This window comes from Pseudorca crassidens, chromosome 12, assembly GCF_039906515.1.
Source record: "Pseudorca crassidens isolate mPseCra1 chromosome 12, mPseCra1.hap1, whole genome shotgun sequence".
Classification (NCBI taxonomy): Eukaryota; Metazoa; Chordata; class Mammalia; order Artiodactyla; family Delphinidae; genus Pseudorca; species Pseudorca crassidens.
This window is the reverse complement of record NC_090307.1, coordinates 67,839,868-67,865,890: the sequence shown is the minus strand read 5'-3', so window position 1 is coordinate 67,865,890 and position 26,023 is coordinate 67,839,868. Positions and strand designations below refer to the sequence as shown.

The 26,023-nt window shown below is 42.9% G+C and overlaps 1 protein-coding gene and 1 long non-coding RNA gene across 2 annotated transcripts in view; one reads left to right on the top strand and one right to left on the bottom strand.

Moving 5' to 3' along the window:
* The window catches only part of SLC5A1 (solute carrier family 5 member 1), a 54,563-nt gene extending 36,736 nt beyond the window's left edge, over positions 1-17,827 (top strand). The window contains exons 9-15 of the mRNA XM_067700130.1: positions 14-149; positions 1,543-1,650; positions 5,406-5,556; positions 7,493-7,661; positions 11,951-12,166; positions 13,688-13,793; positions 16,969-17,827. Of these exons, the coding sequence (XP_067556231.1) occupies positions 14-149; positions 1,543-1,650; positions 5,406-5,556; positions 7,493-7,661; positions 11,951-12,166; positions 13,688-13,793; positions 16,969-17,186 (1,104 nt within the window). The 3' untranslated portion in view covers positions 17,187-17,827. The remainder of the gene's footprint in view (positions 1-13; positions 150-1,542; positions 1,651-5,405; positions 5,557-7,492; positions 7,662-11,950; positions 12,167-13,687; positions 13,794-16,968) is intronic.
* Positions 17,828-17,935: 108 nt separating this feature from the next.
* The window catches only part of LOC137203627 (uncharacterized), a 29,397-nt gene continuing 21,309 nt past the window's right edge, over positions 17,936-26,023 (bottom strand). The window contains exon 3 of the long non-coding RNA XR_010933208.1: positions 17,936-18,392. This is a non-coding gene — a long non-coding RNA (uncharacterized lncRNA). The remainder of the gene's footprint in view (positions 18,393-26,023) is intronic.

Sequence of the window (26,023 nt, the reverse complement as noted above, 5' to 3'; positions counted from 1 at the left end):
CTTTCCCGGGCAGGTCATTGTGCAGCGGTGCCTCTCGGCCAAAAACATGTCACACGTGAAGGCTGGCTGCATCATGTGTGGGTACCTGAAGCTGCTGCCCATGTTCCTCATGGTGATGCCAGGGATGATCAGCCGCATCCTGTACACAGGTGATGCCTTCTGCTGGACTTGCTGGCCTCTCTCTTCCATTTTCCTGGCTCCAAGTCACTTCTAAAGTCCTGTAGGTCCCTGTTTCTTTTTTTCTGCCCTCTTCTTTTCTTGCCATGATTACCAAGCATTATTGTATCCCCCTGCCCCAGACAGTGAGCAACTTGAGGCCACAGAATGTGTGGAGTTGTGTTCTCTGGTTCTTTACATTGGCAATTATTTTTCCCCTTTTGCAAATTCTCTGAAGTCATGACGTGCCTCCAACTATAGCTTCTTCTAGCTAATATTTACTTATTTTTTGCTCTGTCTTCTCCCCAACCCCCAGGCTATAGTAGTATGTATGATGCCCTTAATGTCAAAGGACCGCAGGACTGCTTGCTGCCCTGTTTCCTGGACCATTTCTGTGAAGGGGCCCCGAGCCTTGCACTTTGCTATCCAGGGTGTTAGATTCTTCCTTGGCCTGTTTGTGGCCTCTCCTACACTTCCGTTTGCGTGTGTTTTTCGGTCAGCCATCATAGGTCCAAACTGATTCCTGGAATATAAAATAATGGCAAAAAGAGAGCACCACAGAGTGAAAGTTTGATGAGCACCTTCCAAAATGAAGACAAGACAGTCTGGGGCCACTTGTTGCCGTTGGCTACATGCTCCTAATAGTGCTTTCACCCTCCTATACTGGCTCACCTGTCACGAGAAAAATATATCTAACTGAAGATTTTAAAGTATAATGGATATAACACACAGACAAATATTTGAGGTGGTGCTGTGATGATTTGGTACTATATGGGGCAGCACTAAATGACCTACCTGTAGTAAGTACCTAATAAATGCGTGTAGATCTGAATTCTATAGAAGTTTTTAGAACTTCCTCCAAGTCTCTAGGTCATGTCCCCTTCCCCTCCCAGGTTACTGCCTTTCTATTTCTAGCCCAGATTTTCCACATCTGGGAAGTTCTACCCCACATTCCTCCCACTGGGGAATTCCCTTAGTTGTCTAGATGTTCAACCCTACTTGCAAGAGCTGTTGAAAACAAACCTCAAAATAAGGAACAGCAAGTCACTGTGATCTTCAGGAGAAACAAGAACACAGTCACTGCTGAGCAGAGTAGCTAGCTAAAGTCTGAGGACCATGCCCTCTTCTTTCCTACGTAAGCATTTCTTTGCTTCTCCCTCATCTGCCTAGGAACTGTCTTTCCTCCCCAGGCAGAGCTTGGGAATGGTCAGAACCAGCAGGGCAGGGGGATGGCATGGAAGGGCTTAGTGGGAGCTGTGCTCTTTGTGGAACCATGTCAGGGCCATGGGCAGGAACATCCTATTTGAAGCCCTGTCTTAAGAAGGTGAATCTTGGAAATAGTTCCCGGATGTCTGCTTGCTGACATGACTCTTCATCTCTCCTCAGACAAAATTGCCTGCACTGTGCCCTCGGAGTGTGAGAAATATTGCGGCACCAAGGTTGGCTGTACCAACATGGCCTACCCGACCTTGGTGGTGGAGCTCATGCCCAATGGTGAGAGTTGTCCCTGCTGGCAGGGTCTTTCTTGGGAGGCTGATTGGGCTTGGGCTCTATCTACATAGCGGTCTGTGGGCCTTCTGGGGCAAAGCCGTTTCTGAGGCTGGGGTGCTAGTAGGGAAAGCCTCATTCCGGGCATCCTCAGTTTTTGAGCAGGTCTTGCCTTAGTAGGGAGGAGACATCTGGCTTGGTTGGGCTCCATGAGTCCTGGCACTTGTCCATCAGTCAGGCATGGAAAGGAGATGATCTGAAAACATGTTAGGGAAAAACACGACTTTTTCATGCTCATCTAGAAAGTCTTTCGATGCTCTCCAACAGACATTAACATGAGGCTTGAACTAAATGGAGTTTTACCTGGAGAATGAATTGACTTCCAGGCTGTTCCAAAGAAAAACATGGAGAGAAAGGCAAAGAGCAATTTTAGCTCTAGAATGAGGAAGTTCAAGGCAGTAGGTAGATTGGATACAAGGGGGTTTCTCATTATACAGAATGTGGTGTCCTAAGAAAGTGAATACTTAGAGTCCAGAATAGTTAGTTTTGGGGTAGACCTGTATGGTTACTGTTCATCTTCATGTTGAAGAAAAATCTAATTCTGGCTTAAGGGATGGAAATCTCATTAGGTTAGTGGTCCCAGGAGACAAAAAATTCAAAGGTATGGATCAGGAAAATTTAGAATAAACATAAAATTTTATTACTGAAAGGAAACATGGAGATCATCTAGTCAAACCTGTTCATTTTACAGTTGGGGAAATTGAGGCCTACAGAGAGAAAGTGACTTTTCCAAGGCCACACAGTAACTCAGCGTCTGGCATGGTTAACTCAGCTGAAGACTAGAATTTAGGAATTTGGATTTTTTTTTTTTAAACCACAGACTGGATAGATGACCTTGGGCAAACCCTTTGCATTCAACTTCTATAAAAATGGGAGTAATAGTTAACTATTCCACTGAGCTGGGTTGCTTATTAATTAAGGTTGCAATTAACAAGAATCATGGCTCTTTTAGAGTTCTGGCTGGGATTCTGGCCTCTGTGGCGTGCTTATGCTATTTCCTTAGACTGGCAGATCCTGGGTGAGGACTGTAGCTCTGAATACTGTGCTAGAGTGGATTGTGCATGACAGAAAGCTGTGTGGCACATAGGACACCAAAATGCTGCTTTTGCATGTACCATTGTCGTTCCTCCCTTTTGGCTGGAATCTGGCTTCTGTAAACACCAGATTCCCCAATGACCTCTCCATGCTAGATCAAATAGATATTTTCCATTGGTCCCTCAGTAGCATTCAGCATTATTGATCACTCATCTTTTTTGAGTTATTCCCTTCTCTTGGATTCCATAACACTATCCTCTTCTGTTTGTCCTCCCCCCCCGCCCCCTGCCCCCATCCTTTCCAGCTGTTCCTTTCCGTCTCATTTGCAGATTCAGCCTCCTTCACTCAGTCAGTAAATATTCCCCCACCAATCCATCACCAAATTCTGTCCATTTTACCTCCTAAGTATCTCTTATATTCATCTACCTCCTTCTCTTGTTATCTCCATCACTCTACTCTGATATACCGTTACTTGTTGCCTGGACTGCTCTAAAATTATGTTAAACAAATATTTGTTGTGTGAATAAATGAACGTGAGTCTGAGAAGAGTATCATACAGAGGGAAGAAAACTCTATCCCAGCTGAGCAATTAACTGGTAAAGTAACTCCGAGCGAATGGCAGAACTAAGACTTGAAACCTTACCTACTAACTCCTTGAAATGGATCTTTGTTTTATTAATTGAAAAATGAGATAGTTGGATGAGATGGTCTTTATAACTCCTACTATAACTCCAATAGTCTGTAGTCTACATGATAGACACTCAAGTGGGACCATTAAAAAAAATGTCCCAACAAATGACAAAATAATCAGAATAGGCAACCTTTATTTTTCTTCTTGTGAGGCTGTAGATGAAAACACAGCTATAAAATTATTTACAGATACAATACCTAGAAGGTGACAGAACCATGTTCCAAAAAGATCTCAAGAAGCAGGAATGTTGACTCAAAGCTAACCAGCTGAAGTTTAGTAGAGATATATGTCAAGTTCTATTATACAGGGATAGTACAAGAAACTGAAGATGTTTAGCTTGGAGAAGAGAGAGTTCAAGAGAATATGAGTTGTCTTTGAATATGTGAAAGATGGAAAAGTGGATGAAGAGTAATACCGCTTCTGGTGGGTGGCTGAGGCTATCAACAGGCAGATATCTGCCTAGTTAGGACTGTCCAAGAGGGAGCAGGCTCCTGTTGCTGCAGGGTTTAGGCAGAAGAAAAGTTGTGGAAAGGATTTGTGTATCAGATGGGTGGTAGGCCTAGGTGACACCTAAGGTTACCTTTACTTCTGGGATTGTACTCTCAATAGTGGGCCCTCAGCATGGCCTGGCCTCCTAGCCTCAGTAGGGACAACCTCGTGCTCTCCTTGGTTAGTATTTCACAGAGATGTGAAACTATCACCACAGTCAATTTTAGACAATTTTCGTCATGCCCCAAAGAAATCTTGTACCCGTTAGCAATCACTCTATGTTTCATCCTAGCCACCCCACAGCCCTAGGCAACCACGAATCCACTTTTTGTTTCTATGGATTTGCTTAGTCTGGACATTTCATATAAATGGAATCATGTACAATATTTGTCCTTTTGTGTCTGGCTTCTTTCACTTAGCATAATGTTTTCAAGGTTCATCCATGTTGTAGGCATGTACTAGTATTTCATTCCTTTTTTAAAAGTGATATTCCACTGGATGGATATACCACATTTTGTTTATCCATTTATCAGTTGATGGACCCTGTGTTGTTTCTACTTTTTGGCTATTATAAATAATATTGTTATGAACACCCATGTACAGGTTTTTGTACAAACCTATGTTTTTATTTCTCTTGGGTAGATGCCTAAGAGTGGAATTGATGGGTCATATGTTAACTCTATGTTTAACTATTTGAGTAAATATTTACCACAGTGGTGGTACCATTTTACATTACTGCCAGCAATGTATGAGGGTTCCTATTTCTCCACATCATATCCCATGCTTGTTATTATCTGTCTTTTTAAAAATTATAGCCCCTCCAGGGGGTGCAAAGAAGTATTTTATTGTGATTTTGATTTGAATTTCCCTGATGCTTAACAACTTTTCATGTGATTATTAGCCACTTTATCTTCTTTGGAAAAGTGTCTATGTAGGTCCTTTGCCCATTTTAAATTAGGTTATTTGTCTTTTTATTATAGAGTTGTAGGAATTTTTTATGTATTCTGTATAATAGACCCTTATTAGATATATGCAAATATTTTCTCCCATTCTATGGGCTGTCTTTTCACTTTCTTGAAACCTTGTCTTTTGAATCCTAGTTTAACTATTTCTTCATTATCATTAATCTTTTGAGTGAGAGACCTTGTAAAAGTCTGCTCAGATGGAAACACGTACACACACACACACACACACACACACACAACACCATCACCACCACCACCATCACCGCCACCACCATCAATCACCCAACAGCAAAGCATTTACCTCATGTGTATTTTGTCCCTAGCTCTTTATTGACTGCTGTGGGCTTACAATGTATTTTTAAGCTACAGTCCATTCCTTAAAGTTCTAATCTTTCTGGAGAGATAAATCAGAGAATATGGTGTGCTGTAAGAAGGCAAAAAACTTTCTAAGTCTTCACACTTTCCAAGCACAAAAGAGCTGAGGTTCTCCATGTACCACTCAGAACCTCCTTTTCTTTCAGGACTTCGAGGCCTGATGCTGTCAGTAATGTTGGCCTCTCTCATGAGCTCTCTGACCTCCATCTTCAACAGCGCCAGCACCCTCTTCACTATGGACATCTACACCAAGATCCGGAAGAGAGCATCTGAGAAAGAGCTCATGATTGCAGGAAGGTAAGTTCAGCTCCCCCTGTCATGCACCATAGAAAGCTTGAATGATCAGAGAGTTTCCCTCAAGCTGGGGAAGATTGGTACATGCTGGGTAGAATGGGAGTAACCTCTGTGGCAAGTTATATTTGCTTTCAGTGGCATTTAACTTTAAATTAGAGAGCATCAAACAATGTCCTTCTGAAGCAGGAAATGACATCAGAGATCATTGAATCTAACCTCAGTTTATCAATAAACAAGATGAGGCTTGTGCTGCCCAAATCAGGAAGCAGAGGCAGGACTGGAACCCACGGCCAACTGAGTCCTTGTCCAAGGCCCTTTATGCTGTCCCACACTTTCTTTCTCAGCCCTCCACACTGCAGCTCTCCTCACTGGACTTCTTTTAGACCCAGGTGCCTCCAGTACCTTGACCCTTTGCTGTAACATTTTTCAGGACCATTGTGAGGATTTGGTGATATTACGCTTGTGAACATGCTTTGTAAAGTCTAAAATACCAGGCTATGTGCACGCTTGTAATGGGCACAACAGGATACTGAATGCAGTAAGCATTAATCCGTGGGTCAGGTGTGCCCATTATCCCGATTATCATGGAGCAGATGCTCTGGATAGAGGATTAGCAGAAGCTCTGCTGTGTCTCTCCATGGGGCTAAGGCAGGCCAACCTCCTCAGGGGAGGTGGAAAAAGTCCCTGGGATGTCTGTCAAGGGAAAGGTTCCCAGGGAATGCTGCCACCTCATAAATCTCATGAGCAAGATTAGGGCAAAGGAAGGAAAGGAAAATGGCAGGCCACTTTCAGGAGATGAGACACCTGGCACTCAGGGGAGGTCTGACCACTGGGCCAGAGTCCACCACTCTGCTTCACCGGAAGCAGCACAGTTACCCTGACTGGGTTTTCCTTAGAAAGAAGTTTACTGGTGTTTTTCTGCTATTTATAAGGCTCAAGAAGCAACATGGGAAGAAAACCATTTTGTTGCTTTGCTCAGGGCTGGACCTCTTGGCCTGAGATTATGTTGGGGCTCATATATTTTTTGTGCATCCAATGACTGCTGCCCAGGGGTTTGTCCTTGTCCTAGATGAACTTACAGTTACATGAAACAATTCCAAACTTTGCTGTGGCACCTGTAAGAGCAATCAAGGGCTCAGAGAAGGGATAGATGAGTGCACCATGCAGTAGCTGAGGAAGGCTCCTGGGGGAGCAGCATCCAAAATGGCGGATAAGAGTTGGGTAAATGGGAGGCAGTGGGAAGGGCATTTTAGAGGGAGAAATATGTAAGTGAAAACACTGCCCCGCAAAGGTTAGCTTAAGACTCTTGCCTTAAATTCAGGTAGGAGAGATAAGAGAATCACAGCCTTCCTTCTATTTAAATCCAGAGGTTATAAGGAACCCTCCAATCTGTTCAGGACTTGAAGTGAAACTCAAAAGGAGGAAAGCTAGAGAATTCCCTGGTGGTCCAGTGGTTAGGACTCCGTGCTCTCGCTGCCAAGGGTGCAGGTTCAATCCCTGGTTGGGGAACTAAGATCTGCAAGCCACGTGGCGTGGCCAAAGGAAAAAAAAGGAGAGCTGGCTCCAAGGTCCATACCTCTGTTCCTATACTCCACTGCCTCTCAAAGTGGGATTCTCTCCTGGTAGTTACTGGGTCTACTTTACTATTGAAAATCAAGTGCATTTTACTTACAGGTGAAGAAGATTTTCCTGAAGAAGCAGAATACAGAAGAAAAGAGTCTCAGTGAATTTGCTAATTATTTTTCCTTGCTGTGGTCATATAAAACTTTATATCTATCTATCTATCTATATATTTTTATGTGTACATCTATATTTGCTAGTTATACACACACACACACACACACACACATATATATATATATATATATATACACAGTGATATATATTTATTCATGTGGAGGCATTTATTGACACCCTATTGTGGGGGCTTTGATTTCAGGTTGTTCATGCTGGTGCTGATTGGCATCAGCATTGCCTGGGTCCCCATTGTGCAGTCAGCACAAAGTGGGCAGCTCTTTGATTACATCCAGTCCATCACCAGTTACTTGGGACCACCCATTGCAGCTGTCTTCCTGCTTGCTATTTTCTGCAAGAGAGTCAATGAGCAGGTAGGTATCATACATGTCTAGAAAAATCATTCTGGAACAGAAATTCCCATCTGGATTTGTATATTCTCTGGGAGGGATTCTGTTTCCCAGAGATCTTAAGCAGGAATGAATGTGCTGCTGAGGGTTTATATGGAAAATCCTCCAGGGACCATGGGACTCTCCTGGGTTCACATTCTCTCGGACTTCCCTCTTCTCTTTGCTGCAGGTTCCAAATTAATTCCCAACTAATGATGTATGTTTTCCATCCACTCCTGGTGATTTTGACCCAACTGCATGGCTCTCCCTGGGAAGTTTGTAGCCCCTGGGTGAGCAGCTCCAGAGGAAGTTCTAGCACAGGCTACCTCCTTGGTTCGGCAGTGAGCTAGATTTTCCAGCCAGCACTTTTCAGGGCCCAGTGAAGGACTAAGTAGTGATACTCAAGCAGGATAGGGATGAGGGACTGTCAGGAATCTCACCTGTTGAGAGAGTTTGTGTGTGTGGATAATGGAAGACTCAGCTGGAAAGGCAGGTTAAGGTTAGACTAGGCACAGTCCCTTTGAAAGCCAGGCTGAAGAATTTGGGCCATCAGTGGGGCAACGTTGCAGATTTTGAAGCACCACGAAAAGAATGCCTTTGGATAAGGCTTCTGACTGGGATGTTGCTCAGTGTCTCTGTATCCAACCATCTCTATGCCTGGGAAGGATTGGGAAGGGGTAGGGGTGTTGACTATGTAGCTGACTGTCTGAAACAATATAAACAATGATGTATTTTTGGTTAGACAACCCCTTTCTCTCAATAGGACAGAGACAGATATATATCAGGGAAACACTTCACTGCAGTGACCCAGAGTTGAGGTGTGTGAATCACAACACGTGTCTCTCTTCCTTTGTCATTTGCCATTAGGAACATAGTCCAGATTTGCTGGGAACACAAAACTGGGTGCATGGATAAGTGGCCTTGAGAGATCAGAATTAAACCTGCAAGTGATCTTGGAAAGTTAGGGAAATTGGCACACATCTTGGAATACGTTTCAATAGGGATTGACAGAAACTGGTTCACTGGGAGATTTCTAATATTCAGGTAAGGAAAGTGTGGCTAGAAGCCCAACTGGGTATTGCAGTGGGCCGCAAGCAGACTCAGTTCAGCAATGGACCAGAGCTTTCAAAAAGTAAGGCTAGGGACTTCCCTGGTGGTCCAGCGGTTAAGACTCCAAGCTCCCAATGCAGGGGGCCCAGGTTCGACCCCTGGTCAGTGAACTAGATCCCGCGTGCCGCAACTAAGACCCAGCACAGCCAAATAAATAAATATTAAAAACAAAAGTAAGGCTAAGAATTGGAATAGATTGTCATGGTTCTCAACTGGGGGTAATTTTTCCCTTTCCCAGGGGATATTTGGTGATGTCTTGGAACATTTTTTTTTCGTATCTGTGAACATTTTAAAATTATATTTCATATTTTAAAATTTTGGTCAAACAGAAATTGCTTTGATACCCCAAATCCAGATTATTACCTACATTTCAAAATTCCTTAAGGAAAGGTTCAGTTTATCCTACTATTTTGATTTCCTTGGTAGGAGATATAGCTATATATCTTTATGTCCATGTCTATGACACTCTGAAAGGAATAAACACATTTTGTTAGCATTGTTCTCCTTTATTTGGCAGTTATTTATAACCACTCTTCAACTAACTTCAGAAGTATTCCAAGTTATTAAAGGGAGTGCTTTTTGGGTATGTAAACACCCAATAACTACTGTATTGGGAACATTTCTTTTAATGGTGCACTAAATTCATCTCTTTAATTAGGAAATGAGATGACTAATTTTCACATCATAAATGCAACATTCTCTTATTTCATTATTTTTTTAAAAAATTTATTTATTTAATTTATTTTTGGCTGTGTTGGGTCTTCATTGCTGCATGTGGGTTTTCTCTAGTTGCGGTGAGTGGGGGCTACTCTTTGTTGCGGTGCACAGGTTTCTCATTGTGGTGGCTTCTCTTGTTGCAGAGCATGGGCTCTAGGCACGAGGGCTTCAGTAGTTGTGGCTCGCAGGCTCAGTAGTTGTGGCTCGCAGGCTTTAGAGTGCAGGCTCAGTAGTTGTGGCGCATGGGTTTAGTTGCTCCGCGGCATGTGGGATCTTCCCGGACCAGGGCTTGAACACGTGTCCCCTGCATTGACAGGCAGATTCTTAACCACTGGGCTACCAGGGAAGCCCTTATTTCATTATTTTGGAACATTTTTTTTCTTGGCCACGCCGTGCAGCTTGTGGGATTTTTAAAGTTCCCTGATCAGGGATCAAACTAGGGCCCTCTGCAGTGAGAGCACGGAATCCTAACCACTGCATGGCCAGGGAATTCCCATTTGGGAACACTTTTGATTGTTATGATTTGGAGAATGTTACTGGTATCTAGTGGGTAGAGACCAACATTCTACAATGCACAAGACACCCTCCTACCCCACTTCCCCCAACAAAAAATTATCCAGCCCAAATGTCACAGTGCTGAGGGTGAGAAGCCCTGGCCCAGAGTCTCTGGAGAGTAGCACACAGAGACTGCAAAGTGATTCTCAGGACTCATCTCGCACTCTGTTTGCTGAGGGGTGACCAAGTCTTGAGGAAAATTTCAAAGGATCCCAGATTTTTCTTTTTTTCTTTTTAATAAATTTTAAGCTACACTAACTGTTTTTTTTTTTTTTTTACTTTTAATTAATTAATTAATTTAGGCTGTTGCTGCGTTTTAGTTGCAGCACGCGGGATCTTCGTTGCGGCACGCAAACTTGTAATTGCGGCATGCATGTGGGATCTAGTTCCCCCACTAGGGATCGAACCCAGTCCCCCTGCATTGGGAGCGTGGATTCCCACCCACTGGACTGCCAAGGAAGTCCCCCAGATTTTTCAAGAGCCTCTTGAGAATAGAGACTAAAGGAATAAGAGCAGACTAATTGCCAAAAGAAAAGGAAAACCTAGCGAGTTTTATCAATACTATTCACACAAACTAAAATTAAGAAATAAATTTTTTACTGAAAAAGTGTATGAGGGACAAACGGGACCTCTTTTTCTTCTTCCTTATTCATTTATTCATCCAGCAGACACTTCCAGATGCCAGCATAGGGCTAGGCATTAGCAACACGCAGGGAATGAATCCTGGTTCCTTCTCTGAGCAAGCTCCCAGTTCAGATGGGGAGACAGGAGCGAATGCATGATTACATGGCAGTGTGGTCGGTGCTGGTGTGGAGGTGTGTCCACAGTGCTGCAGCCACAGCAAGGAGGATGCACCCACCCAGTTCTGTCTAGGCAGAAGGAGAGGAGACCTTCCAGCTAGGGCAAGGTTCCCAGGAAGGGATGAACCTGTGCCCTCCTAGGTAGAGAGAATGACCTGTGCAAAGAGACAGGACATGAACATACATGACACGTTTAAAGAATAGCTGGTAATTTAGCACACCTGTAATATACAGTGTCGGGGTACAGATGGCTAGCAAAGGAGCTGTTCAGACCAACACTTGACAAAATCACGAAGCCTCCTTTTGGCCACCCTTCTATGTGCTCACTCTGCTTTGTCATTGGTCCTCTTAAAATATGACCTGTAGACTCAGACCTTGTCCTCTAGGTGAGAACTGACTGAAAGGAAGGAAAGAAGGAAGGAAAGGAGGGAGGAAGGAAGAGAGGGAGGGAGGGAGGAAAGAAAGGGTTTTTTTAAAAACCTGAAAAATTGTCCCCTAATGTTCCTAGTCTCTTAAGGGCTTTCCATAATTCTAATATGTAAACCCAAAATTTAATGTAAAAACACACAGTATAATTTTATGTTCTCAAATTAAAAACAGTGACTTTGGATCTATAAAAGGGGGTGATGGAAAATTCCTTTCTCCTCTGTCCCCAAAAGACCCAATTTCTTTTTCCATGTCTTCAAGGAATACAAATTACTTCACAAGTAATTGGTGTACATCTGAATGTGCCTAAATCTGGAGGCTGATGGTAAAAGTAGCTGCAGGTAGAGAAATTCAAATTATTTTTAAAGTTAAAGGGAATTAAGGCCTTAGGTTGCTATTCTAACCAGTTATTAGACACTTTACTCCATTATCTTGGGAATCCTTGTTTTATGACTTACGTAAAATCACATTACTGAAACGTGGTAAACGCAACCACTGAAGGCCTGATGTAACATTCCTAGCCGTATTCTGAACTCCACTGTTTCCGTTTTAGATAGCCTGGAGCTCTCATTTCTCTCACTGTTATTCTTTTGCCTCTGTCCCCACAGTGAATGTGCAGCTGTTTTCTGTATACAGTGTTTCTTAACCCTGGTTTTTCTTTCACAGGGAGCCTTTTGGGGACTGATCATTGGATTTGTGATTGGGGTGTCCCGTATGATTGCTGAGTTTGCCTATGGAACTGGGAGCTGCATGGAGCCCAGCAACTGTCCCACAATTATCTGTGGTGTACACTACTTGTACTTTGCCATCATCCTCTTTGTCATTTCTCTCATCATCATCCTGGCTGTCTCCCTCTTCACCAAGCCCATTCCAGATGTGCATGTGAGTATCCATCTGGGAGACCTGTCCTGCCCTGGTTTCATGTTCATGCTGCAACACCCATCTTGGTTGCCTTTGGCTCAATCAGACGTCACCAACTCACATGACTAAAATAGGCCATCCTTGCTTTTGGTGTCATGTAGAAGGATACAGGACAGAAAACATGGTTTCCCAGTAGAGCAGTGTTAAGAGTGTGTCTTCAGCAGGAGTCCTCACAGCAGGCCTCATTTCACTCCAGAGGCTATTCTCTGGATCCTGCTCCCCAAATGACAGCTCGGTACAAGGGAATGAGATCACATGGGCAGGCACAGGGGTCACCCTGGCTTGGATGCTTATGCCCCAGATAGCAACACATATTTCTTGTAACAATCTCCTGGTCATAGCTTCCAGGGGTCCCAGCAAGGGACATACCTGGTTATAAAAATCACCACGTTGACGGAAATCTGAAGTATGATTTACCCTTTATTTTTTCCCAATTAAGCCTCCAAACAGTTGCCCATAGAATTTAAGAAATTTCAAATAGTATCAAAGTCTAATTGATTCAAGACTTTAAAAATCGCAAGTACTCTTCTTTAACTCTAGATGTCACCCTTGGTTTAGGGTATGTTCGCAGCCCTCCCAATGCAGATGAAGATTACCAATTATGGGTCATTTTTACCATAAGCAATATAGTCTGATAACCCAGCACAGGTGACATTCTATCCTTTTCAGTTTTCCAAGGAACAGAGCTAGAGAGTTAACCCAAGATCGCATTTGTCTGTAGAGAAAGAGAAAGGGTTTTGTTTATCCCTTTCTGGTGCGTGGACAAATACAGGGCTTACGGAATCCCTGAGAGACCTTCAGTCTCACTGCCAAATTTTCAAAACTGTGACCAACCTTAATATCAAACAAATATTGCTTTTATAGCAGCAGAACCGCCATCATGGTTAGTGGCCAAATCTGTCACAGGCTCACTTTATGTTGTATTAATTGCTTCTTGATGTCTCAGTTTTTGAAAGTATTGTAGCCCCAAACACATTTAATTCCATGCTTCCTCTTGAAGTAAAGTAGTTTCTGGTTTTATGTCAATAGAAACTGCACCTCCAGCTGTTCCCTGTTCTAAATGGCTTATGAGTCTACAATTCTCCCCCCATAATATAGTACAGAAAACCTGATCTTACACTGCTGGTCTAGATAAATGGGTGTCTAGCCTTGTTTCCCAGCACAGGTGCTAAATGGAACAAATTCACTTATCATATGTAACAAGAGATCATTCATTCAAAACATTTCTATGTTCAAGGCAGTCTCATAGCCTCTGAATATGCACATAGCATAGGGGCTGGTGTGCACGTGTGTAAGATTTATATCCACATTCCCAGCATATTTAGAGATAGTGCTGTGGATGGGAACTGTTATCTGTGTTCTTTATGGTATTGAGAGCCACATTCCTTTTCCTTTCTTGATATACATCTCTTTGTTCTCTCAACTTCTTGGCCCAAGACACTGTTTGGATCTTTCTGCTAACCTGTTCTGCTTTCTCCACAGCTCTACCGCCTGTGCTGGAGCCTGCGTAACAGCAAAGAGGAGCGTATTGACCTGGATGCAGAAGAGGAGGACATTCAAGAAACCTCAGAGGAGACCATTGAAACAGGTGATTTGTGGCTCAGAGCCTATTCCTAAGCCCTAAAGAGTTACTCCTCCAACAGCAAGACCACCTTACTGAAGCCTTCACTAAGTGCCTCATCAAAGCTCAGATCTTTCTACTAGAGGGGAGTGAGGAGTGGGGTGTGGGGTGAGATGGATAAGTGGGTTTTGAGTAGTTTACTCAAGGTCTGGTCAAGGGGAGGAAGGGGATACCAAATCATCCCAGCTCTTCAGTCCCTGGTTTTTAGTGCTCAGTGAGTAAGCGTGGGTGAGATACATGCCACCCTGACTTGATTTGGGGCTTGGCTAGGGACAAGGGAAGGCTCAGGACTCTTCCGACATAGCCTGTGAGCTGAAAGAAGTTAGAACCAAAGCTATGGTCAGTTCTAGTGATATCAGGGGGATGGGATAGAGGCTCGTAGGGTCTTGTGTCTTACCGGCTTACCACATCATATTTAAAAAATCAAATTTCCCTGGAAGTCCAGTAAGATAATTCTTAGGCAATGCCAAGAGACTTATCCTGATCATAGAGCAATGCTTTCCTCAACTTCTATGTTGCAGCTTTTCCTCCCTAGATGGGAGGGGTGCACACATGGAGGATGGTTGTGGTGATGTGCAGTGTGCAGAAGCGTGGTAGCACAAGGTCATATGTGTTTTACCTGGTACTGGGCTGGAGGTCTCATCACTCCATCTGAAGGGGAGCATGGATGCTGCACAACAAGGTCTGAATCTGGCCATCAGGAAACTCATAGAACTAGCTCTGGAAAGGGCCCTAGAGATTGTTTGGTCTTATCACCTCATTTTACAGACATGGATATTGAGGCCCAGGAAGGGAGAGGCTTTGCCTATGGTCCCAGCTCCGATGTAGTCTGCTCTGAGATCTCTAAAGACCTCTCAGTTCTGAAATGTAACCCTGCAAGTGCTGGAAGGAACCTAGAGCCATAGGCAGCTGACCATGGTATTGAAAAAGGCTGCCCCTTCCTGCTTCCTTGGGACAGGCAGGTGTGAACATGCCCCCTACTTCTCCCACCCCTCAAAATGTCTCCACATTGAGTGAGAATATCAGATTTGAAAGGAACATGGATGAGGCATATTTTGCATGTTTTAATGTGGAAGAAGAGATTAGCTCTGCACCACAGGGAAGGCTTAAGACAGATGGGTGGAAAGAACTCTTCCAATTTAACTTGAAGTATGGAGGCAGGATAGTGCAGAAACTGTGTGGTATTTGGATTTGGGGAGAACTGAGGTTGAATCCTGAATTCTCTACTTACTACCCTGGGCAAGAGATTCCATTTTTCTAAAGGTCAAGTTCCTCACAAAAGTATTCTAAATGATAGGCTACACTTCATAGCATAATCCTCCACTATAAGCATAATCCTCCACTATAAGAATTGGCTATAGTTATCACCGTCATTACTGATACTTAAGGAAGAGTTTTCTAACTGTGTTTGTCTGGAAAGGGGTGGGCAGCAAGTATGCATCTAACAGGGGTGCCATAGAGGAGACTCCTACACTGACTAGAGAACTGGCTTAGTGACTTCTGAGGTTCCTGGCAGCACTTGAATTCTGTTGTTTCTTGAACTCATGGTGAAATCAGACTGAACACTCTGCCCTATTAAAGTTCAAAAAATGAAGATCTCTTGAGGGCTTTTGCAGGCAATAGGTGTGACCCTCAACATTCTCTGAGAAATGGCAGCATGAGGAAACTTGCAGCTGCATCATCATCATCCCCATATCATCACCACCAGCACCATTGTCATCATGACTGATATTGATATGATCATAACATTTTAATTATGAATACTTTAGTCTAGTGATACATTTTAGCACTGCATCATACTTATAAGGCATATAATGCAAGTGTAAGTCTTCCAATTTTACAGATGAGGAAAATGAGACTTTCTCAAGGCCACCCAACTTTTTATTGACCCAGATAACCAGGCATTTCTCACTTGGGCTGGTTAGTGAGCCCAACTCCTTGCTAATCCCTCCCCATTCTCCTATTTTGGTAGAGTTTACTGAAATGGAGGGGTACAAGGAGGTTTGTCTATCTTTTTTATGTGTGTGAGAGAAAAGAGAGGGAATGGAAGGGGACTAACACTTCCTAACCCCTACTACACACTGGGCACTCTCTCAGGAAATCTTATTAATGAAGAAGGTGTTATTTATCCAACTTTACGTATACTTGAATATGAGAGGTGAATTAAGAAGGCCATAAAGTGGATTGACATATATACACTAATATGTATAAAATGGATAACTAATAAGAACCTGCTGTATAAAAAAATAAATAAAATAAAATTCAAAAAAGCAAAAAAAAGAAGGCCATAAAGCTGGGTTTTGGTTCCAGTTCTGACACATGTATGTGCTTGACCACTGAGGTTCTTTCCAATTCAGTAAGTCTGTGATTCTTAGAACGGGGAGAGTGGAGAGCAGTGGTCCCTGACCATGGTGCTGAAAACACAGTGGGCTTGATTTTGTATCTAGTGAGTCACAAACCTGAGATTCTAACCCAGGTCTGCCTACCTCTAATGCCACACCTGGGCTCAGCAGACAGAATTAGTTCCCTTGGTGGGCATTCACTTTGAATGGCAAGGTCAGTTGAATGGTTCGACACAGCAGTATCAGATCTTAAGCCCCGGAAGTGTTGATCACTGCTGCCTTGTATCAGGGACTATTCAGACCAATCCTTATCACATGGCTGGATCTGTTGTGAAGCCTTGGAGTTTCCAGGTGTAGCCAGTGCACTCCTGAGTCATGCCAATCTCATTGCTTTTCAGTGATGTAGCAAACAGACATGAGTTTCTGTGTTTGGGAGGTGGGTTTTCCATGTTCTTCATACGTCACAGTCCCCAGCCAATTGTTAACATTTCTCTCTCATAAACTATTATTTCCTGTTTGATTCTGACTGTTCTAAATTAAAATGTATTTACATTGGGCCCAACAGAGATAAAACGTAGGCAAGCTGATCATAAGGATGTAGAATCCATCTATTAACATCATCTTATAATTATGTTTATACAAACATAAATTTGTACCATTTTCATTCTTGCAAACAAGAAAACTGGGAAATGTCTGCAAAATGGCAGATGTTTCATGGAATGGCATCTCCCCTGGAAACCTTTTCTGGTGCCTCCTGCTTCTGTATCCAACAATCCTTTTATGCTTTGCCCTTGAAACAGAAGTTCCTGAGGAGAAAAAAGGATGCTTCAGGCGGGCCTATGACCTGTTTTGTGGTCTGGACCAGCAGAAGGGTCCCAAAATGACAAAGGAAGAGGAGGCAGCCATGAAGCTGAAGATGACAGACACCTCGGAGAAGCCTTTGTGGAGGACGATAGTGAACATCAATGGCATTATCCTGCTGACCGTGGCCGTTTTCTGTCATGGGTATTTTGCCTGAGTCCTGCCTTCTGCTGCAGGCTGTGCTTGTGAAGGCTGGGATCTTTATTCTGTCTCCTTTTAATCCCGTTCTGCAGTGTTGAAGGGACACCAGCTAGTTGTAAAGTTTGCCCAGTTGATAAATGTGTACATTTGTAATTACAGGCTAGCTAGAGAAAAATTGCTGTTTTGCTGTTAACTTGTATTTGAGACCAGTGTGATACAATCATCTGTACATATCGGAGCTGCAGAAGGAAATTCCACTCAGTCTGATGTCTAGGAAAAGGCAGTCTGATGTCTAGGAAAAGGCAGACTAAGAAACAGAAGCCCATGATGTCTGATGCAAGTTTGTCTCAGGTAGATTCAGCACGTCAACATTGTTTGTGACCCTTGAATATTATGTTAAGAGTTGTGGTCTCCCTGGTTCCTACCACTTTCCCTATCTAACTTCCCCCTTCATTTTTTTTTTAAAAGAAAAATCTCCCCCGCCTCATGATATCCCAGTCAAGGTTTTCCTGGCACAGGAAAGATCAATCTGATAAACTGATGAACACGTTGAAGCTGAGGATGTGAACTTGATGGGGTCCCTGTCCTGGGTGTTTGCTCTTTGAAGGAGGGGCCTGGACATGGCAGTACTAACACCAAAGGGAGGGACCTAGGCTCCAGCCTCAGGCCAGCGGGGAGAGCAGATAATTCCGAGTCAAGGGGATTTTCTGGTTTTCTTAAAAGTGTCCATTGTCAGTTCTTTGTTTTGAGATTTCATTCATTTTAGCATTTCCTGTGCCTGGACTCTCTTAGCCACTCAGTAATGTTTGTGGACTGAATGAATGATGTGGGTATTTGTTAATAAATGCTTGTTTTATTTTTGGTTAAACTTATGGCTGCACAGAGTACACACTCTGGTGACTATAATGAATTGGGGTGCATTTTTCAGAGGCTCCTCTTCCTCATGGTGCTGATATTGACATACAGGCTTAGTAACTGACTCAGTGTCACAAAATAGAGCACATATGCCTCTTGGGGGCATCTGTCATCTCAAAGCAGCTGCACTCTCCTGAAACACTGAAACTTTTAGCCAGAGATCCTCCTCCCTGTGAGTTCATGTGACCACAGCTCTTCTTTTCTTAAGTGTCTTGATTGGTGGTCATCCATTGACCAAGTTTGGGGTGGGTGGTCTCTGTTCCAGGTGGTAGCACTCAACACTTTTATTTCTTGTTTTACCTGTTTCCTAGGGAGAAATGTTTTAAATTAAAATTAAATTTAATTAATTTATTTCTTTTAGTTCCACCTGTGGAATCTTAATCATATTGTAATATAATCCTGTGGAAGTCATGATGTTAGTATTGACTGATTTCAGGCTAGCTTAGAAAAGAGCTGAGAGTGGTTCCTTGGGTATAAAAATGGTTCAACAGGTAAAGAATGGCTTCTTCTTGTGAAAGGAAAAGAAAACATTTGATGTGCCCTCATACTCCCCTTAAGCTAGGCAGAAAACAAGGAAAAGTGGAGAATTTCACATGGCTAGTATTACTCAGAGTACTCAGTTTTGTGGGGAGTTTGTGATATTTTTGAGCTTTGAGAGGATAAAGGGAGAGGATTGAAAGCTAGTGGATGGAGCATCATAAAGTATCTAGATTGTCCTAGATTCTGTTTCTGACCTTGTCAATGATTCACTATATATATTGTGGTAAATTATTTTGTCTCAACTCTGTATTTTTCTCTTTGAAAAATGGGGACCTTGGTGCTCATAGCATCTACCTACCTCCTCTGGGTGTGACGAGGTCACTTTGAAAAGAGGATGAGCAATACATACATGAAAGATGCCAAGCAGATGTAATATTAAGCTGCATTTAGTCCTGTAGATTAAAATTTATTACTTTGGTAAAAAATAAAAACATTAAAAAACCATAACATCCTGATTTCCTGTTTTCTAGAGATTCTAGACAAATACTGAGCTTGTCTGTGGTGAGCATTTGTTGGTACAAGATATGGATTAGGAAGCAGGAGCCAGGACAGTTGAGAATAGAATCTAACAACTTGAACAGTTTAACAACAAGTAGCAAAGTTTGAAGATGATTTCCACTTGAAAACCACTAGTAAACATGAGGTGAGTAACTACCTTCAATGCACAATGTCCCATTAGAACAGACTGAACCACTTGGGTAACCAGGGCCCAGTAAGTGATAAACTATACTAGAATAATTTCAGGGATGCAGGAAAGAGCTATTCGTTTCCTCAGATGGAAGGTGTGTGTTATGGTGCAGAGTGATTGCTCATTAATGCTAGTTTTTAGAACTGAAAAACCAGGCACTGTCAGGAATAAAGCTTCTTTAAGTATGGATGACCATTTTAAAAGGAATCTTTCAAAATGAGAAGATAAAGCTCCTTGTCTGCAGAGTGACGTTGGTCCTGGGGCCTTTGACATACCTGGGAGCATTTCTTACTTCCATATAACTGAGTCAGGCATTGGTGTATACGTGAAAAAATTTCTACCTCTGAAACTCACTAGAACCCACTTTTTCCTAGTACTGAAATCACCATTTCCTAAAAGATATGCTACAGCTTGTTCTGCTTCACGAAGGCAAACCTTGGGAGAAAAACATGTGTGTACTTAGTTGCAGGAGAGAGATTTTTTTAACATTACCCCAAACTCAGCCCGAAGAGTACTCCTTCTAAACTCCAAGTTGGATTTCGGTGAACCAAGTTGTTTGAATGAGATGCCGTTGCATTGATGGGTTGGTGGGGATGGAATTAGGGAGATGTGGGTGAGGTTAATGGGGCAGCATTATTTGACTAGCTCTGGAGGATTCAGGTGAGTGTTATTCAGTCCCCGAGGTCCACATTGCATCCCTGACCCAGCCAGCTTTTTCTGTCAGAGGAGCTTCTGCTCTTCTATGAGGGCTCTTCCAAGACTCCCAGGACATGGATAATGATGCTTTCTGGTTCTAGGGCACCCCTAGCTTGAGAGAAGTTGGTCCTTGAGTGGACCTGCGTTCCTAGATCACACTCAAAGGCCAAATTGTCAAACTAAACACTAGATATTTCAGATTGGAGAAAATTCAAATTAGAATGCTGGTGCTTCGCTTTATTTTCTGATAGTCCAGGAGTCAAGGTGCCTGAGTCCTGGGAGCAGCAGATGCTTTCTCATTAACTCTTTGTTGAAAACCTCTGTGATCCAGCCACCCAAAGGCGCTGCCCCACCTGCCTTCCCTCACCCTCAGGCCCTATATGTTCAGTTTGTAATTCTGTTTCCTTTTGCTGCATGACATCCACTTTAGATTATTTTTTCCACAGGAACCCATGACTTGGAAATCCATAAGATGCATAATTAACTTTACCTGTGCTATAAGCTTAATTGTGTTCTCTTCTCTCACGCATTCATTTGTTAAAGTCTGACCCCCCCCAGTACCTCAGAATGTGACTGCATTTGGATATAGCCTCCCTAAAACGGTAATTAAGTTAAAATGAGATTACTAGGGTGGGACCTAATCCAATATGACTAATGTTTTTATAAGAGGAGATCAGGATGCAGGTACACACAGAGGGAAGACCATGGGGAGACACAGGGAGAAGACTGCCCATCTATAAGCCAAGGAGAGGCCTCAGAAGAAACCAGCCCTGCTGACACCTTGGTCTTGGACTTCCAGCCTGCAGAACTGTGAGAAAATAAATTTTTGCTGTTTAAGCCACCCAGTCTGTGGTACTTCGTTATGGCAGCCCTAGCAAACTAATATAATCTGTAAGGGGATTAGATCCTGTTCTGCATTTTCTTAGATTCTGTATTTGTCAGTTTGATAGGCATTTATCACAGGGTCAAGTATATTAACTATATTTTCCTATTTTCTGTACTTTGATGCTCTGGCATTTGGAGGCCTTGCAGACTGGGGAGAGATGGCAAAGTGCTTGTTCTGGATCACATCTGTCATAAACTGACCAACCAATCATGTTTATACACCAGTCACCTCCTTATCTAACTCTCACACACCAAGGCAATATTTCTTCTGTCCTAAATCATCCCAGGGCCAGGTACTTGGCAATTAGAGACCACCTCAATAGCCCAAAGCGCACCAGAATTACTCAAACCGGCCAATCCTAAGTTGTTTACCTGCCCTGCCTTGCCTTTCCTGAAGAAACCCCAATAAAGTCTGTGGCCTAGGCCTTCCTCTTGCTCCTTTCTGCCTTCTGACTGACAGTGGTGCTTCCCCCTGTGGCCCTGCATGGCATGCAGTGCCCTCCTCTTTGGGATCTGTGACTATAATAAACTTCTGCCTTTCAAGCCTGGTTCTCTTCTCTTGTGGCTGCACCGACTTCATCATACCATACCCCACACCTACATTATTAGAACAGATCCACTTCTCATAGCTGTCTCAAAGGTCTATAGGGCACCATCAGACAGACTCTTGATCAGGAATTGCATTTCCATTTCCTTACAAGACTGTCTGTCTTCTTCTCAACCTTCCTTCTTCTTAACCCTCTCTTATTCTTCACCCTCTCTTCTTCTCTCTCTGTCTCTATTCTTGTCTCCTCAATAGTCATTCACCTGGTCCAGCCATCTTGCAGACTCCATTTTTTTCTACTCAGTGAACCCAACACCACTTTTCATCACTTTCTGACCCCTCTTGAAGCCAGGAACACACCTATGGCCCCACAAAGCTAGGTTGATTCAACTTGCTTCAGCAAGGGAGACAATCAAGCAGAAGTGCAGCTTCTCACCAAATAGAGGAAGAGATAGAGTTACCATGGGATTTGGAGGAAGTGTGGAGTTTAGGGAAAATTTAGGTGAGACTGTGTTTGGCTCAAAGTAAAACAGAGAGAGTGTGTAAAGGGGTTAATATACAGGCTGGTCTAAGAAACAGACCCAGGGTTCCCATTATCTTGGAAATTCAAAGTTAAATGTGGAATATTATGTCTGAAGACCCCTATCTGAAGCTCTGCGCCTGGGTTGGAAAGCGAGGCTGTTTCTCTGTTAGTGACCTGTGTGACTCAGAGCCATCAGGCAAGAGTGAGCTATTTCATTCTCACTGATATCATTTCAAATAGCCAAGCTTCTCAGTCTATGATTTTAGAGAACAAGTTTTCACACCATGTCCACGATGTTAGTTAGCACAAGCTGTTTTTACACACTTACATTCCTTGTCTCTCATTCTCACACCACAACTCTGACTGCTCCAAGACCAGGGTCCTGACTTCTGAGTTCCAGTTTGTTAATATTGTACTATACTATCTACCCAAAGATATTGAAAAGGGAAATTTAACTTGTTGAAACAGAATACTTGGAAGATGGGCTAAATAGCAGAATGGACAGAACTGACCTTAGTGGATGGAAATATGAAGCCCATGAATTATCCTAAAACGTACTAAAAAGAGGTAAAGTGATAGAAACTGTGAAATAAAATTCAGAAGACATGGACCCAGGAAGGCCAACATTCATCTCTTTGACGTTCCAGAAAGAGAGTAGGCAGAACATGAAGTGAGGAAGTAATACAAAAAATAGCAAGCAGTTGGTAGGTAGACTATTCAAAGAATTCCTGCGAATCAACGAGGAAAAGATAGCAGGAAACTATTAGGGAAAAAAGGACAAAGAATTTAAAAAGTCTTCAAAGAAAAAGAAATCAGGAAGAGATCATAAAAATGATGATGTCTGCAATACGGTGGAGTAGGCCACTCCAAACTCTCATCCTCCAATAGAAACATTGAAAAATGAGCAGAATGGGGACATATGTATATGTATAACTGATTCACTTTGTTATAAAGCAGTAACTAACACACCATTGTAAAGCAATTATATTCCAGTAAAGATGTTTAAAAAAAAAGAAAGAAAAATGAGCAGAAACTGTCAGAACCAATTTTGTGAGAATTATGGAAAATGATTTATAAAAGTTTATAGCGACCAAACAAGCATGGAATCAAGAAAAAGTCACTACAAAATGGTAGGAAGATTTTGTGGCAATCTTACTGCCCTTCCCTTACCCTCTCGCTGTGTGGTGGCAGTTTTAAAGCAGCACCAGTCATAAATTGGCACCAGTTTTAAAGTAGGGGTAGCTCATGTCCCCAGTGTGGAACCATTTCCCTAGCTCCAGAGGGAGCAGAGCAGACCACATTCACAAATTATTGTGTATGCCTCTTCTAACCTGTCTGGGAGGCTACCTGAAGGACTGACACTAGGTACAGCTCTGTTTTACCTAACTCTGAACTCAGACTGGAAAATCTTGAAAACACTGCAAGCCAAACTTGCAAAGACTCTTGTGTTGTCAAAACACAACAGACTGCCTAAGGCAAAATCTGGGGAAAGTGTCTCTGGGAAATTAAGACATCCAAAAACAACTGTATATAATGGGGAATTTAGAAAGCCATATTTATGACCAGGGTAAGACACATGCTTAGAAAAGACCTGAGAAGACCCTAAGCTTTCACCTTGGTCAGATCCAGTGCAAGCCTGGCTAGGAGTTGAAGGAGGCCCCCAGCACAGTCAACTTTAAAAGACTGGGAGAGCTTCTGTCACTCAAGGAAATCTCTATCAAAACAGTAGCTGAGGGCTTCCCTGGTGGCGCAGTGGTTGAGAGTCCGCCTGCCGATGCAGGGGTCACGGGTTCGAGCCCCAGTCCGGGAAGATCCCACATGCCGCGGAGCGGCTGGGCCCGTGAGCCATGGCCACTGAACCTGCGCGTCCGGAGCCTGTGCTCCGCAACGGGAGAGGCTACAACAGTGAGAGGCCCACGTACCGCAAAAAAACAAAACAAAACAAAACTGGAAAGAACCGTTTTTGCTCTAGTGTCAGAATATTTCATTGTTTCATTAGTTAAGAGCTAGATACAGTCATTGATTTGTGTTTTGCTGCAGTGTTGTTCAAACAACAAAAACTTCTCTTTCAACTCTAGGCTCACAGAGTCTCAGTCAACAAGGTATTTCCTTCATGAGAGTGTCATGGGGAAACAAGATGGATACTGAAAATAGGAGATTTATGCACTTAACTTTCACTTACTCTGAAACATGTGCTCAAAGTATTAAAATGGCTTCAGGACTATCTTTATTGTTCCAGCTATACTTTTTCTTTATTTTTCCAACTGAGCTGGTATAGTTTAATTTTCATAAGTTAGTATGCATGAGGTGCTACACCAAAATATCTGGTTCATGAAAGCCTGCTTGAACTATTACCACACATCTCCTCCTACAACCAACCCACTGCCCCAATTTTCCTTTCCTGATTCTGTGCCTTGGCATCGTGTATTCATTTGGGCCCTGCCTTAGATTTGCCAGTCTCAGGTCTAAGCCACTATTTTATCCTGACCTCCCATGTGTATGATACACTGGGTTCCAAATGCCACTCTGCGTACCAAACACATAGCTGGGCCCAGTCACCATTACCCCATCCCATTCACTACATCATTAGATGCTCACACCAAATACTGAGGATTCTGTTTTCTTTGCTCTAGCTGTGTTTCTGGGTCTGTGCTTGAATCTCACAATGGAAATAAAAGGATATCCTTACATGGCAGTGACAAGGCTAACACTGAGGATGCTAATGGCAGGTTGGGGTGAGATCAGCAGAAGTAGCGTGACTGAGCCAAACATGCAATGGACTCACCAGTGGTTGTGCAAATGGCAGTGATAGCCGAGAGGATGAAGATCTCCAGATAAAGGTCCAATCCCAAGGCCAGTGTGATGAATATGGCTCCAGAAAATATGTCTGACTAAAGAGGGAACAGTCAGGATGGAAAAGAAACATGCACTGCGTCACTTAGCTCTTCACTGATGACTAATATTTACTATAGTATACATGTCACTAATATTTACTATAGTATACATGTCACCTCTACAATCCAATTATGAACACCTTAGAAGCCAGATCTCATCCTCAGAGGATCAATTACTGGACTGACCATCGAGGCTAATAATGAGTGATTGAACAGAAGGTGAGAAATATTTGCACTATAGCTTGTGTAGACTACTCTTTAATGATGGTCAGCAGAGAAACAACAATAAAGACTAGACTAGTAGATAGAGGAGATACAGAATAGACGAATAGTTATGGCCAGGAAGGAAGATACTTGAGCATGCTTGGGGTAACAGAAAGTAATAGGTAAAATATGATGGGAGGAGGGTAATTATGAAGCAAATAGCCAGAGGCATTGAGAAGAGATGGGATCAAGAGTAGGCAGAGGTCAAGGGATTGGCCTTTGACAAAAAGGAAGACTCCTCATCCTCAGAGTAGTGGGAAAAAGTAAGAACAAGGTTATTTGGGTGGAGGAGGGTTGAGTGGTTGGTTCATGCCTAAATTTTCTAGATAAAGTGAGAGATGAGGTTTTCTGATAAGAGGCAGAGGTCCAGGAGGTAAAAACATTGTGGATGGTTTAGAATAGTCATTGAGAGGACCAGGGAGAAAATCATAAAGAAACACAGATAAAAGGACTATTGGTTGAGGTTTAGAAGCCAGCAGGGAGTCCTGCAGAGGGATGCTGAGATGCAAGGTCATGTCCACCCAGCTCTGTTGGCACCCCTATAGCCCCAAATTGTGCTTCCCAGCTTCTCTGATCTTTCTTCAACACAACAGGTGTTTCTTCAGCTCTGATCCTCCCAGGCTTCATATCAAAAACCAAACCCAAACCAAAACAAAAACCTGAGAAATAGGATGTAAGCATGTTAGAAACACAGAAATAAAATCTCTGGGTACAGGCACAGAGTCAGAGGGAAGCTGGATTCAACCAGGGTTGGACTTTTTGCCAGGGGAGTTCAATGAAAGTGGAGATAGGCAAAGAAACTGAGGCTATGTGCTTAAAGAGTGATTATAAAGATGGATCGTGGAATCTAAGGGAAAGGAAAGCATGAGTGGGGTCAGGGCAAAGGATAAGGCGGCAGGATTCA